At 37.4% G+C, this 16,199-nt stretch overlaps 1 protein-coding gene across 4 annotated transcripts in view; it reads left to right on the top strand.

Annotated features, from left to right (window-relative positions):
* NGLY1 (N-glycanase 1) overlaps positions 1–16,199 on the top strand; it is a 103,014-nt gene that overhangs the window by 1,634 nt on the left and 85,181 nt on the right. For all 4 annotated transcript variants that reach the window (XM_037845988.1, XM_037845971.1, XM_037845961.1 and 1 more), the window contains exon 2: positions 4,024–4,138. In XM_037845988.1, the coding sequence (XP_037701916.1) occupies positions 4,024–4,138 (115 nt within the window). The remainder of the gene's footprint in view (positions 1–4,023; positions 4,139–16,199) is intronic.

Raw genomic sequence — 16,199 nt, 5'->3', positions numbered from 1 at the left:
CCCATCAGCTGGGGCCTCCCACTTGGAAGACCACCAAACTAAACCCCACTATTCAGAAAAGGAACTTGATTTTGTAATGAATACTCATTTCTGCTTTCAATCCAATGAAACTAAAAATGCTGAAATCAAGGTGTTTGAAGGAAGGAAATCTTTTGCATGCAAACAATGACTTTTGGCATCATAATCCTCCTAAATGTATACCAAGCTCCTGGAAGAGGCCTGGCATGCTGTCAGTTCATGCTATGGTCTTTACTATGGCTTATGTTTCTGATCTGTAAAAGGTTTGATTTAAAAGGGAATTAGGAATTTGGAACTCATAATTGGAGATGTTATGAAAAACTGTCTTTTTCAGTTTGGTCTGAAATAATAGTGCCCCTGCCCTCATATTAGAATTCAAACTCCTTAGGCTTCAGGGGTGGGGGTGGGTTAGGTTTAGGTTCTTTCCCTATCCAAGTCCAGAGACTTGTTAACTCTTAACAGAAAAACTCCACAGCTCTTTTTGGTCCCCAGCCATGCAACAATATGGATTTGCTAGTGGAAATTTGAGAGTGGAAAAATCAAATTTTTCTGTTCCTTTTGTTGTTTCAGGAAATCTAGTGTTAGAGATAAGGGACAATGTCTTTTCATCTTGATACCCCCTTTTCCTCTTTCAGAGTCTGACATAATATTTTATAGGTCAAGTGCTGACATGAGAATTTCATTAGCAGTTTTTTTTTCAACTTTGATATTTGTTGCTATACACACCAAATTTTCACGTGAAAATGCTACCTTTGGTCTAACAATCAAAAAAAATCTCAAGCAAAGATTCAAAATAATTACTAACAGGCAAGATAAATATTATAAGTTCCAGAAATAGCTAATGGACAATAGAGATAGAAAAAAACACACTTAAGAATTATAGCAAACAAATATTTGAGAAAAGTTTGCAGAGAGAATTTAATGGGGGAAGACCAGTAAAAATGAAGGCATTCATAGGGGCTCTTCAGACCCTGCCGGGTGAGGAGAGGTAATAAGCTCAAGGATAGGGGGGACACTTGGATGATGCTGAAAAGCAACAGATTAAGAAAGTGCTTCTATAGCACTTTTCTAAAGGCAGGAAATGGAGTGCAATAAAGTTTGAGGTCTGATGGCCTTACAGCTAAATTCTCTAAACCTTTAAGGATTCTGGGGGTCGACTTTTGGCATCAATCTATGGCAGGTCTGCTCAAAATAATGTTTAATAAAAGAAAGATAGAATTTGGGAAACTGGATGTGACATCATTGCTGGATACTGTTTACAATATTCTTTTAGTGAAAAAAAAAACCAGATAATTGATACATGAGGTCCAGAGATAATGTCAAAAGATAGAAAATAGTTCAATAGAAACTAAAGGGAAAAGTCTCAGTTATGCAAAGCCTATGGAAGAGAAGCTACATCAAGAGTTTAATTGAAATACCATATATCAAAATAACAACTTGTATCAGAAAAACTAATATAAATTTATAATAAGAAATTTTAAAGAGTGGCAAAAGATCAAAGGAAGATGGTATTGAAGAAATAAAGGTAAAGAATCTAAAAATTAGAAAATTAAGCCCAGTGAAAGTCTTCAATTATGTAAAGATCTGGAAGCTATTGGGAAAACATCTATTAAAATAGCTAAAGCACTTTTGCACCAGTAGGATATATCATCCTAGTGTCACTGACATGTTTATCACCCTGTAGAGTGTGTTGAATATCATGAAAAGATACCTCATTTATCTAAACTAGCTTAGATAAATATATGTAAGATTACTTTATAGTTTAATGTTTTTGCTTGAGTGGTAAGAAAGACCCACTTATGACACAGGAATACACTAAAATAGTACACTGAAAAGTAAACGTTGAAGGGGATAGTAAAGCAAAAGAATATTAACAAGAAAATGGAATTGTGTAGGAAAACAGTTCTTAAAAGAGAAAACCAGTAAAATTACATAAGGATAAACATCAAAAGGTGTTTGTGTGAGAGATATATTTATATGCACGTATTACATGTAATATATGATACACAATATAATCTTACATGTTACCTTATACTTTATAATTTGTGTGATATATATACACATGCCTTTTGACAATGTAGATATATATTCATTTATAAAATGAATATTGATTAGAGGGCTAGAAAGAAATAGGATGATTGATACAGAATGGAGAGGATATCAAGAATACTTTTGTAGTTGTGGTTCACAATAAATCACTAACGAGAAAAAAAATGCAGATTGAATAACTCTTGGATCGTAGTTTTATAAAATACATGTCTAAAAGAGTGGGTCTCAATCAGAGACAATTTTGCCCTTCCTCTCCCTGCCCTCCTCCCCATCAATAGGACTTTTGGCCATCTCTAGAGACATTTTTTGGTGGTCACAACTGTGTGGGCAGGTGCTACTGGTATCTGGTGGGTAGAAGCCAGGGATGCTAAATATCCTCCAATACACAGAGCAGCCCCCCACAACAAAGAATTATCCAGGCCCAAATATCAGTAGTGAGGCTGAGAAAACCTGATCTAATACACAGAATAAAAGAGTAGAAGAATAGAGATACATTTTTTTGGTGTTTCTCAACTATCTGTGTTTCTCAAATTATCTGTGGTGAAGAGTAGTTTTTGTTTTTAATTTCCAATCCTTTTGGACCTATAACTTCTGTAAAATAAAATAAAATTTTTACAGCAATGTCAGATTACAATAAAAATACTGACCACTCAATTTCTGCACTTAATCATGGATGGGTAGCAAAGAGTTTGCATATCAGCACCAGTCTGTGGACATTGAATAGCACTGTTTTAGAGCATTTGTCTCTGAATATTCTATAATGAACTTGTATAAATTTTGAAATTGGGGGGGAGGTTTAAAAATGATTAGGGGGTTGTTTGGAAAAGAAATATGTACGTTTTTCCAAATTTCATATTTGTTTCATACTTATTTTTGGTTTTTGTTTTTTTTAATCAGAATATCTAGAAAACACATGATTAGGACAAAGATGGCAAATCAATTGTAATCTTCCTGCCCCCTGCCCCCACACCACTTCCATATCCCATACTCGGGGCAGATGGACTCAATATTCTTTGTGAGCCCCTAACACAGCTTCAGAATCCTTAATTTAGTCCTTATTGGAGTCAATATGATTTTAAGGCAGTTGGTATCAGAGATGAAACTTATCATCCTAGACTATGTTCTAAGTTCTTTTTAAGTATAATATGGTGATTAACTTAATCACATATTATTTTCTTTCTGATGTTTTTTTACAAAGTTTCTGCATTATCAAAGCTTTTAAAAGTTTCATATCAATGCTTAAATTTTAATGTACTGGTTACTCATTCTAGGTATATAATTCAAAATGTCAATCATGGTAAAGAACTTCATGTCTTCGTTTTATTTTATTACCATACTTGCTGTGTCAAAACTATAACTTAAGCTGAAGCAGAACTTATAATAAAAACAATAATTTATCTAGGGAAGAAGAAAGAAAATCCAGTAACTATAAAGGTTTATCTAGGTTCATGTTTGTCAGAAGTAGTCTTTAAGAGACTATGATCCATTTTTTTTCTAGCTTCTTAAGTTTCTTTTGTTCATTCATTTCACAAATTTTTATTAACCACATGCTCCTTACCAGGTACCATCTAAATGAAGGGGATCTACTGGTACAAAGCATAAAAAACTTCCCTTGTCTTCAGCTTACACAGATTTTTTTCTTTTATGAACCTAAAAGACTCCTAAAGGTATCAGTTTTAATAGCACAGAATTGAAAACCTCTCATCAATTTCCCTTATGGAAGCATTAATAATATCAGTTGTGAAATTAAATAGTGAAGTGGCAATAGAATATATATTGAGGTAAGAATCACAAAATCCAGCTACTTTTCCAAAATCTAGTTCAGATTCCTCTTTGTGTAAAGTTGGAGTGCACGCTACCTATAGGAATATAGCCAGTATAAAGTGTGAAAATGAATGCAGAAACACTTTGAAAAATATAAATTTTCAAACACAATCAATTTTTCTTTTTAATCAGAAACCCTAATGATGAAAAATATAGATCCATCCGGATTGGAAACACAGCTTTTTCTACTAGACTCTTGCCGGTCAGAGGAGCTGTTGAATGTTTATTTGAAATGGGATTTGAAGAAGTAAGTATATTCAGGTGTTTCCTCTCGCTTCTTCATGTACAAAGCAGTCATTATGGTGTCAATGGATAATTATCTGAATGGGGTAGTATTTTTTTATTAATCAGTCATTTGGGGAGTCTGTGGAACTAGTTATTTCTTTACCTGTTGGGCATTAAGTCATAGTAAGTATACTTTAAAATTATTGTAAAATATAACAACTCTCCTAAAGGGAAAATTAAGTCTCATTCCTTTAGAATGGGAAATCCACATGCAACCCAAGGACCACATGTGGTTCATTAGGAAAAACCTGATTTGTGAGCACTCATGAATACTTACAGGGTCCAACCACCTGTTGCCAGTAAGAGATGAAAAGAATCTCAAGTTGTTCTGGTTTGCTAATGCTGCTGGAATGCAAAATACCAGAAAATGGATTGGCTTTTATAAAGGGGCTTTATTTGGTTATACAGTTATGGTCTTAAGGCCATAGAGTGTCCAAGATAAGGCAACAACAATAGGGTACCTTCACTGAAGGATGGCCATTGGCGTCTGGAAAACCTCTGTTAGCTCGGAAGGTATGTGGCTGGTGTCTGTTTGCTCCTAGGTTGCATTTCTCTTTTGGCTGAAGCTCCTATGCATTCTTCATAGTGTCCCTCTTGGCTGTAGTAAGCTCACGCCTTCTGTCTGAGCTTATATAGTGCTCTAGTAGACTCATCAAGGCCCATGCTGAATGGGCAGGGCTACACCTCTGTGGAAATTATCTAATCAGAGTTATCACCTACAGTTGGATGGGTCACATCTCCATGGAAACACTCAATCAAAGAATTACAATCTAATCAACACTAATAGTCTGCCCACACAAGATCGCATCAAAGATAATGGCGTTTTGAGGGACATAATACATTCAAACTGGCACACAAGTAAACATGAAAAGGCTGAGTTCAGTTGCCACAGAAGGATTGTCTTCTGTGGCCAGAGAGGAGAGTCTCAGTGGTGTTCTGTTTTTGTTTTTAGATCAAAAGAAAAAATTGATGTTTCTGTCTTCTGGAATCCTATGGCATTTATTTCACAATTTAGTTTAATTTTGAACATGATACAAGTAGTTCTCAAAATTGTCAATTCCATTTTACTTAAATGCTTAACAATTTCTATTTATGAGGTAGTGAAAGAAGTTGAGGCAGTTTATGGAGACTTAGTACTCAGTGGCCATCAGGATTAGCAATGCTATAGAAATTGTATAGAGAGCTGTGCTGAGCTACTACAGGGTGCATGTTCCTTCCTGCTTCTCTGCTTCTCTCCCCAGATATCGTTCCATACCCTGGGGATACAATGGTGAACTAGATATAGATTCTAACTCACAAAGAGCTCTTATTCTTGTAGGTTAAACAGACAGGAGGTGGGGGGGAGATGGCAGATTAGGAGGGACAGGGCAAAAAAAGTCTCCGTGAAAAATACTAGATAAAAGACAGAAAGTGCTCCAGAATATGAGTTCTAGTGATGCACTGGCTTGTCAAATTCTGCTAAATCCACAGAGACCGTGCACTTGGTGAAACCAGGAGTCTGTGTTCTGAAATGAGTGAGTGAGCCTGCCAGGGAACCAGCAGCCACGGTGTGGTAAGGAGAAATCGGGGGATAGTGTTTGGAAATGGATTTGTCTAAAAACCCAAAAGCAGCTGCAGATCTGGCAGCAAGAGTTGCACAATCCAGCGCAGCAGGAAGTCCTTCCTGCAAAATGCACACATGCTGCAGCAGCTGACATGAACAATAGCCTTTTGCACATCTGCAGCTGATTGTCCCGGAGCTAGGAAGGGGGAGGTCTGTGAAAAATTGCCATGCCCCATACAGCCATCTTTTCAGCGAGCTGGGAATGCCCGAGTGACGCAGCGGCCCGGCGCTTCGCTTGCGGACTGCTCTCACCTGTGACGTTGCGCTGTCTTCCATCCACAGAGGCCCTTGGAAGCGGGACCGCACGGAAGTCCCAGGGTCCATACACCAATACCAGGGACTTGTGGAGCCGTGGCAGAGAAAGACTGTGGGGAGCCTGAACCGAAAGTTTGGACTCCTACAACAGCTATAAGTCTCCAGGAATACCTGGGAGATTGGATTATTAAAGCCACCCTCCCTTCTTAACCACTCAGGCACACCCCCTGCATTCAGAGCTGGCAGCACCAACTACACATGGAAATTTGGTGCACCAGTTTGACTGCCACAAGATTCAGACCCCCACTCACCACAAAGACAAAGTTGGGGAGAACTGGCCTGAGGGGAATAGGTGGCTTGCGGATGCCACCTGCTGGTTAGTTGGAGAAAGTGTACGCCACGAAGCTGTAGCTTGACAAATTAGAGATAATTGTGCAAAAGGAGCCTACAAATCCTAAAAGAACTGTATCAAGATAAGCAAATGCCAGAAGGCCAAAAACAACAGAAAGTTTTAAAGCATATGAAAAAAACAGAAGATATGGATAACCAAAAACCAAACACCCAAATCAAAGATCAGAGGAGACAAAGTACTTGGAACAATTAATCAAAGAACTAATGACAAACAACCAGATCACGGCCCAGGATATAAAGGACATGAAGAAGACCCTAGAAGCGCATAAAGAAGAATTTGCAAGAGTAAATTAAAAAAATAGATGACCTTATGGAAATAAAAGAAACTGTTGATTAAATTTAAAAGATCCTGAATACTCACAGAACTAGAGTGGAGGAAGCTGAACAGCAAATCAGTGAGCTCAAAGAGGACAGAATGGAGAATGAAAGAACAAAAGAAAGATTGGGGAAAAAATTGAAATAGATCTCAGGGATATGATGAACAATGTAAAATGCACAAATATAAGAATCATTGGTGTTCCACAGGGGAAGAGAAGGGTAAAGGTCTAGGAAGAGTATTCAAAGAAATTGTTGGGGAAACTTCCCAAACCTTCTAAACAGCATAAATACACAAGTCATAGATGCCCAGTGAACTCCAAACAGAATAAATCCAAATAAACCCACTCCAAGATATATTCTGATCAGATTGTCAAATGCTGAAGAGAAGGAGCAAGTTCTGAAAGCAGCAAGAGAGAAGCAATTCACCACATACAAGGGAAACATCATAAGACTAAGCAGTGACTACTCAGTGGCCACCATGGTGGCAAGAAGGCAGTGGTATGACATGTTTAAAATTCTGAAAAAGAAAATTACCAACCAAGAATTCTTTATCCATCAAAGCTCTCCTTCAGGTTTGAGGGAGAGCTTAAAATATTCACAGAAAAACAAATGCTGAGAGAATTTGCTAACAAGAGACGTGCCCTACAAGAGATACTAAAAGGAGACGTACTGGCAGAGAAACAAAGAAAGGAGAGAGAGGTATGGAGAACAGTTCAGAACTAAAGAGATTTAGTAAGGGTATGTTAAAGGAAATAAAGAGAGAGAGGGAAAAAATATATCTGACAAACATAAACCAAATGATAGGATGGCTGATTCAAGAAATGACTTCACAGTAATAACATTGAATGTGAATGGATTAAGCTCCCCAGTTAAAAGATACAAATTGGCAAAATGGATTAAAAAATATGAACCATCAATATGTTGCTTACAAGAGACTCATCTTAGACACAGAAACACAAAGAAATTGAAAGCGAAAGGATGGAGAAAAATATTTCATGCAAACTACAGCCAAAAGAAAGCAAGAGTAGCAATGCTAGTCTCAGATAAAATAGACTTAAAATGCAAAGATGTTATAAGAGACAAAGAAGGTCACTGTATACTAATAAAAGGGACAATTCAACAAGAAGAAATAACAATCATAAATGTCTATGCACCCAATCGAGGTGCCCCAAAATACATGAGACAAAGATTGGCAAAATTAAAGGGAGCAATTGTTTCCACGGTAATTGTAGGAGACTTCAACACATCACTCTCTCCTGTAGATAGAACAACCAGACAGATGGCCAATAAGGAAATTGAAAACCTAAATAATCTGATAAATGAATTTGAATTAACAGACATATATAGAACATTACATCCCAAATCACCAGGGTACACATTCTTCTCTAGTGCTCACGTAACTTTCTCCAGAATAGATCATATGCTGGGCCATAAAACAAGCCTCAACAAATTTAAAAAAATTGAAATTATTCAAAGCACATTCTGTGATCCCAGTGGAATACAATTAGAAGTCAATAACCATCAGAGACCTACAAAATTCAAAAATACCTGGAGGTTAAACAACACACGCCTAAACAATGAGTGGGTTAAAAAAGAAAATAACAAGGGAAATTGCTAAATTTATAGAGACGAATGAAAATGAGAATACAAACAGATCAAAACCTATGGATTGCAGCAAAAGCAGTAATGAGGGGGAAATTTATAGCTCTAAATGCATACATTAAAAAGGAAGAAAGAGCTAAAATTGAAGAACTAATGGAGCAACTGAAGAAGCTAGAAAACAAACAGCAAACTAATCCTAAACCAAGAAGAAGAAAAGAAATAACAAGGATTAAAGCAGAAATAAATGACATAGAGAACAAAAAAAAATAGAGAAAATAAAACCAAAATTTTGTTCTTCAAGAAGATCAACAAGATTGACAAGCCCCTAGCTAGACTGACAGAATCAAAAAAGAGAGACGACCCAAATAAACAAAATAATGAATGAGAGAGGTGACATTACTGGAGATCCCAAAGAAATTAAAAAAATTATAAGAGGATACTGTGAACAACTATATGCCAACAAACAAAATATTGTAGAGGAAATGGACAATTTCCTGGAAACACGTGAACAACCCAGACTGACCAGAGAGGAAATAGAAGACCTCAACCAACCAATCACAAACAAAGAGATCCAACCAGTTATCAAAAAGCTTCCAACAAATAAATGCCCAGGGCCAGATGGCTTCATGGGAATTCTACCAAACTTTCCAAAAAAGAACTGACACCAATCTTGCTTAAACTCTTTCAAAACATTGAGGAAAATGGAACACTACCTAACAAGTATTATGAAGCTAACATCACTCAAGTACCAAAACCAGATAAAGATGCTACAAGAAAGGAAAACTACAGGCCAATCTCCCTAATGAATATAGATGCAAAATTTCTCAACATAACACTTGCAAATCGAATCCAAAGACCCATTAAAAAAAAATCATACACCATAACAAAGTGGGATTCATTCCAGGCATGCAAGGATGGTTCAACATAAGAAAATCAATCAGTGTATTGCAACACATTAACAAATCAAAGAGGAAAAATCAAATGATCATCTCAATAGATGCTGAAAAAGCGTTCGACAATATCCAACATCCCTTCTTGATTAAAACACTTCAAAAGGTATGAATTGAAAGAAACTTCCTCAATATAATAAAGAGCATATATGAAAAACCCACAGCCAGCATAGTATTAAACTTCCTCAATATAATAAAGAGCATATATGAAAAACCCACAGCCAGCATAGTATTCAATGGTGAGAGACTGAAAGCCTTCCTTTTGAGATCAGGAATGAGACAAGGATGCCCGATGTCACCACTGTTATTTAGCATTGTGCTGGAAGTGCTAGCCAGGGCAATCTGATAAGACAAAGAAATAAAAGGCATCCAAATTGGAAAGGAAGCAGTAAAACTGTCATTATTTGTGGATGATATGATCTTATATCTGGAAAACCCTGAGAAATCGACGACACAGCTACTAGAGCTAATAAACAAATTTAGCAAAGTAGCAGGATACAAGATTAAAGCACATAAGTCAGTAATGTTCCTATACACTAGAAATGACCAAACTGAAGAGACACTCAAGAAAAAGATACTATTTTCAATAGCAACTAAAAAAATCGAGTACCTAGGAATAAATTTAACCAAAGATGTAAAAGACCTATACAAAGAAAACTACGTAACTCTACTAAAAGGAATAGAAACGGACCTAAAAAGATGGAAAAAATTCTATGCTCATGGATAGAAAGGCTAAATGTCATTAAGATGTCAATTCTACTTAAACTCATCTACAGAGTCAATGCAATCCCTATCAGAATTCAACAACCTTCTTCACAGACTTGGAAAACTAGTTATCAAATTTATCTGGAAGGGGAAGATGCCTCAAATTGCTAAAAACATTCTAAAAAAGAAAAACGGAATGGGAGGACTTACACTCCTTGACTTTGAATCTTATTATAAAGCCATGTAGTCAAAACAGCATGGTACTGGCACAAAGATAGACATATTGATCAATGGAATAGAATTGAGAATTCAGAGATAAACCCCCAGATCTATGGTCAACTGATCTTTAATAAGACCCCCAAAACCACTTAACTGGGACATAACAATCTTTTCAGCAAATGGTACTTGGAGAGCTGGATATCCATATCCAAAAGAATAAAAGAGAATCCCTACCTCACACTCTACACAAAAATTAACTCAAAATGGATTAAAGACCTCAACATAAGAGATAGTACCATAAACTCCTAGAAGATAATGTAGGGAAACATCTTCAGGACCTTGTGTTAGGAGGTCACTTCTTAGGCCTTACACCTAAAGCACAAGCAACAAAAGAAAAATAGATAGATGGGAACTCCTCAAACCTAAAAGCTTCGGTACCTCAAAGGAATTTTTCAAAAGGTGAAGAGGCAGCCAACTCAATGGGAAAAAATATTTGGAAACCATGTATCTGACAAAAGACTGGTATCTTGCATATATAAGGAAATCCAACAACTCAATGACAATAGTACAGATAGCCCAATTATAAAATGGGCAAAAGATATGAAAAGACTGTTCTCTGAAGAGGAAATACAAATGGCCAAAAAACACATGAAAAAAATGTTCAGCTTCACTAGCTATTAGGGAGATGCAAATTAAGACCCCAATGAGATACCATCTCACACCAATTAGAATGTCTGCCATTAAAGACACAGGAAACTAAAAATGCTGGAGAGGACGTGGAGAAACTGAAACTTATCCATTGTTGGTGGGACTGTACAATGGTACAGCCACTCTGGAAGAAAGTCTGGTGGTTCCTTAGAAAACTAGATAATAGAGTTACCATTCGATCCAGCAATCGCTCTTCTTGGTATGTGCCCAGAAGATCTGAAAGCAGTGACTCGAGCAGATATCTGCATGTCAGTGTTCATACCAGCATTATTCACAATTGCCAAGAGATGGATACAACCCAAATGTCCTTCAATAGATGAGTGGATAAATAAAATGTAGTATATTCACATGATGGAATACTACACGGCAGTAAGAAGGAAAGATGTCATGAAACATATGACAACATGGATGAACCTCCAAGACACAATGCTGAGCGAAATAAGCCAGGCACAAAGAGAAATACTATGTGTTACCACTAATGTGAACACTGAAAAATGTAAAATAAATGGTTTATATTGTAGAATGTAGGGGACCTAGTGATAGCAACTGTGAAGGGGAAAAGATAATCTAATAAGAGGAGATAAGTTATTGTGGGTAAATTTAATGTTCTGGGAACGCTCCGGAATGACTTTGGTTTTTTAATTTATGGTGGGTATGGTAGGAACAAGTTCACAGAAATATAGTTATCTTAGGTTATCTGTTTTTCAAAAAAAAAAAAAAAAAAAAAAAACAGGAGACATGTAAATAAAGAAGCAAGGTGACTACAAAAAGAAATTAAGACCCTAATAAAATAAAGATAAGCTGGAATGGCAGGCACCTACTGTAGAATGAGTGGTCAGGGATGACGTTTGAGCTGGGACCTGTGTGACAAAAAGCAGCCAACCATGCAAAGCTCTCAGGTAAGAATATTTGAAGCAGAAGAATTAGCATGTGCATAGGACTTCTAGCAGGAGTAGTTTTGACACAGAAAGTAGTTGTAGGGCAGGCAAAGGCCAGGAAATGTGGGGTTTTGAGGGCTGTGGTGAAGACTTGGATTTTATTCTGAGATAAGAAGCCTTTGGAAGACTTTAAGCAAGGAAGAATTTTTTTTTAAGATTACTCCAGTTGTTGTAAAGCAGTATACTAGATCTAGTGGGTTAGGGGCAAGGGATGAAGCAGGGAGACAATTAGAAAACTTTAGTCTAAATGAGAAATGGTAGTGGTTTTTATAAGCTCTGAAGACAGGGCTTTTTGTTTATTTTGTTCCCTGTGTTGTTAGCTCCTGGAGGAATAGTGCTGGTGCATTGAAGCACTAAATAAACATTTGTTGAAGTCAAGATTGATAGGAATGGAAATGGGGAGAAGTAGGTGGAACCAGGATTTATTTTTGAAGCAGAGCCAACAGATTTCCTGGTAAATTGGATGTAGATATAGGGAAAGGAATGAATCAGGGGTGACTTCTGGGTTTTGATTTAAGCAGCTGATTGACTAGGAATACCATTAATTGAGATGAAGTAGTCTTGGAGAATAGCAGGTTTGGTTACAGGGGAGAAATCACTGATTCTCTTTGGACAACTATAATTGATACTCTGTTAAAATATTCAAGTAGAGAAGTCAAGTATGCAGTTGGATATTTGAATCTGCAACTCAAAAGGAGCGGTCAGGATAGAGGTATAAATTATGGCATCATCAGTTTATAGATTGCACATATAGAGAACATAGGTGTGCCAGTTTGAATGTATTGTGTCCCCCAAACACGATTATCTTTGATGTAGCCTTGTGGGGCAGACGTTTTTGGTGCTGATGAGATTTGCTTGGAATGTGCCCCACCCAGCTGTGGGTGATGACTCTGATGAGATACTCCCATGGAGGCATGGCCCCACCCATTCAGGGTGGGCCTTGATCAGTGGAGCCATATAAATGAGCTGACTCAAAGAGAAGGAACTGAGTGCAGCTGTGAGTGACGTTTTGAAGAGGAGCAAGCTTGCTAGAGAGGAACATCCTGGGAGAAAGCCATTTTGAAACCGGAACTTTGGAGCAGACGCCAGCCACGTGCCTTTCCAGCTAACAGAGGTTTTCCAGATGCCACTGGCCATCCTCCAGTGAAGGTACCTGATTACTGATGTGTTACCTTGGACACTTTGTGGCCTTAAGACTGTAACTGTATAGCCAAATAAACCCCCTTTTTATAAAAGCCAGTCTATCTCTGGTGTTTTGCATTCTGCAGCATTAGCAAACTAGAACAATAGGTAATTTAAAAAATAGATAATTTAAAAAGGGAGGAAACAAGGATTTCTGGTTTTGTCCAAGGAAATGCAATGTGAGACTCATATTGGACAGGAAAATTGAGTAAATGACCTCTGGAGACTGTACCCATTTCTCATTGTTGAAGTGTCACAGATTTAAGGAATCAGATTTGTCTTTCATTCAGCAAATACTTGAATGCCAGCTGGGAGGATCAACCATCCTGGGACTGTCCTGGTTTTAGTACTGAAAGTCACATATCTGAGAAAACCCCTCAGTCTTAGACAAACCCAGTGGTTGACCACCTAGTACCAAGTAACAAGCCAAATCGCAGAAGTATTTGAAGCAAATGGAGTCACAATTTTAGAAAAATTAACATGTTTTGATAAGACTAAATTGTGTTTAAAGTTTCTGGCTGGATTTGGAGTTTACACCTCAGGACATGTCTGAAAAAAAATTTCTAAGTTGCAGGAGAAACTGATGGAGCAGAAACTAAACTACCACCAAGTGGAAACTTGGTGGACTTTTGAGATGAAGTATGAATTTAAGACCTACCCTGAAATATTTGACTGTATAGTAAAAGCCTGGGTATTTTTAGACCCACTTGTCTTTTAAGTTACATTCTTTTCCATGCAACTTCTGAGATGGAGGTTGATGAAGATTGGGATCCAAATGGATATGTGACCTACATACAGTTAAGTGGTGTAGATCTCAACCAGGAACAATACCTATCCTCTACCTACCCCCACCTCTTCACCCAAGTAGGAGTGGGACATTGGAAATATGTGAGGACATTTTTGGTTGTCTCAGTGACTAAGATGTTAACTAGTATTTAGTGGCAGGGGCCAGGTCTGTAGACATCTTGCAATGAGAATTGTCCCACCAAAATTGTTAAATACTAGGGTTTTCGTTGATTTCTTAAAATGTTACTGTATCTGGGGCATTAAGACCTATAACTTGCCCTTTTTTTTTTTTTTTTCTTTTCAGTTGATTTTTTTTTTATTAAATTCAGTTTTATTGAAATACATTCACACACCATACAATCATCCAGGATATACAATCCACTGTCCACAGTATGATAACATAGTTATGCGTTCATCACCACAATCTGTCTCTGAACATTTTCCTTACATCAGAAAGAACCAGAACAAGAATAAAAAATAAAAGTGAAAAAAGAACACCCAAATCATCCCCCCATCCCACCCCGTTTGTCCTTTAGTTTTTATCCCCATTCCTCCACTCATCCATACACTAGATAAAGTGGGTGTGATCCACTGTCACCCCTTGTAATCTACATTATTATAATAATTGTCTTCAGGAGTCCAGACTGCTGGATTGGAGTTTGGTAGTTTCAGGTATTTACTTCTAGCTATTCCAATACATTAAAGCCTAAGAGGTGTTACCTATATAGTGCATAAGAATGTCCACCAGAGTGACCTCTCGACTCCATTTGGAATCTCTCAGCCACTGAAACTGTTTCGTCTCATTTTGCATCCCCCTTTTGGTCAAGAAGATACTCTCAGTCCCACGATGCTGGGTCCACATTCATCCCCGGGAGTCATACTCTGCGTTGCCAGGAAGATTTACACCCCTGGGAGTCAGGTCCCACGTAGTGGGGAGGGCAGTGAGTTCACCTGTCAAGATGGCTCAGTTAGAGAGAGGGCCACATCTGAGCAACAAAGAGGTACTTGGGGAGACTCTTAGGCACCATTACATACAACTTTAGACTCTCCTTTGTGGTATTCATAAGGGCAAGTCCCATGCTTAAGGGCTCAGCACATCAAACCGCCAGTCCCAATGTTTGTGACAACATCAGCACCAGTCCAGGTGATGATGTCCAACACATCCACACCTTCCCCCAGATCCTCAGGGCTGAGGAGGGGGAGGCAGTAAATATATTTTTTATTATCTGCCCAAATTACTCTGGGTTGTGTCACTATTTCACTCCAGCCTATACTAATCTACCGTATCTCACTTCCTGTTCAAAGTTCCATGCAATTGTGGTGTTTGAACAAATCGACTGTAGAGTTGTACCGTTTAGAAAATTTAGATCCTGTACCAAATAGATATCTATTCCCTTGGTCTCATATGAAAGTTGAAGTTTTAAAACACAATCAGTTTCAACCTTTATCCTTTGGCCTGGCTTACCCTGGTCTTAACCAGACCTGCTTCATTCATATCACTAATTGAAGTCTGGGCTCTTTTTCAGCTTTTTTTTTTTTTTTTTTTTTGACAGTGGCTGTATGCACTAATACTGACATTCATATCTGCCAAGCTCTAGCTCTGAGTTTCAGGTGTCTCAGAGATATGCATTGTTCCAGAGACCAATCAGGTATACGCTAGGGGATCAGCATCTCAGAGTTTAGAGATAGGCCTTACAATTCAGGGATAGAGTTAACTGCTGTAAGAGCTTACAATCTAGGGACTATTACAATTATTGTGTCCATGTTAGGCTATGTTCTAAGATTCAATTCCGAGTTTACACATTGTAGTTAGTCCATATTGGTGAGGCATCATCCCTCTCACCATGTTTTCTCCAACACTTTTACTCCTATATATATATTTTCCTACAATTTTATAGAGTTATATTCACATACCATACATTTATCCACGGTGTACAATCAGTTGTTCATGGTATCACCACAAAGTTGTACATTTATCACCACAATCAGCACTTGAACATACTGATTACTATAAGAAAAATTGTTTTTTTGTTTTTTTGTTTTTTTAGCAATAAGAAGAAACAATAAAAAGAAAAATAACATGTCATACAATACAGTATACTACTAAGGACAGCAAATAACACCACTACCAAGAATCCCATATTACTCCCCTATATCCCCCTCTCATATACATTTAGCATTGGCATATTGCCTTTGTTATATTTAATGGAGGTATATTACAATGTTACTGTTGACCATAGACTCCAGTTTGCTTTGATTATGTTTTTTCCTGAATACCATCCCTTTTTCAAATTTCTACATGGTTGACATTCATTTGCTTTCCCACATGCAAAAACATTTTTATAT

The sequence above is a fragment of the Choloepus didactylus genome, chromosome 1, assembly GCF_015220235.1.
Source record: "Choloepus didactylus isolate mChoDid1 chromosome 1, mChoDid1.pri, whole genome shotgun sequence".
NCBI lineage: Eukaryota > Metazoa > Chordata > Mammalia > Pilosa > Megalonychidae > Choloepus > Choloepus didactylus.
Note: the sequence above shows the minus strand (reverse complement) of the source record. Positions and strands in the feature narration are given on the sequence as shown.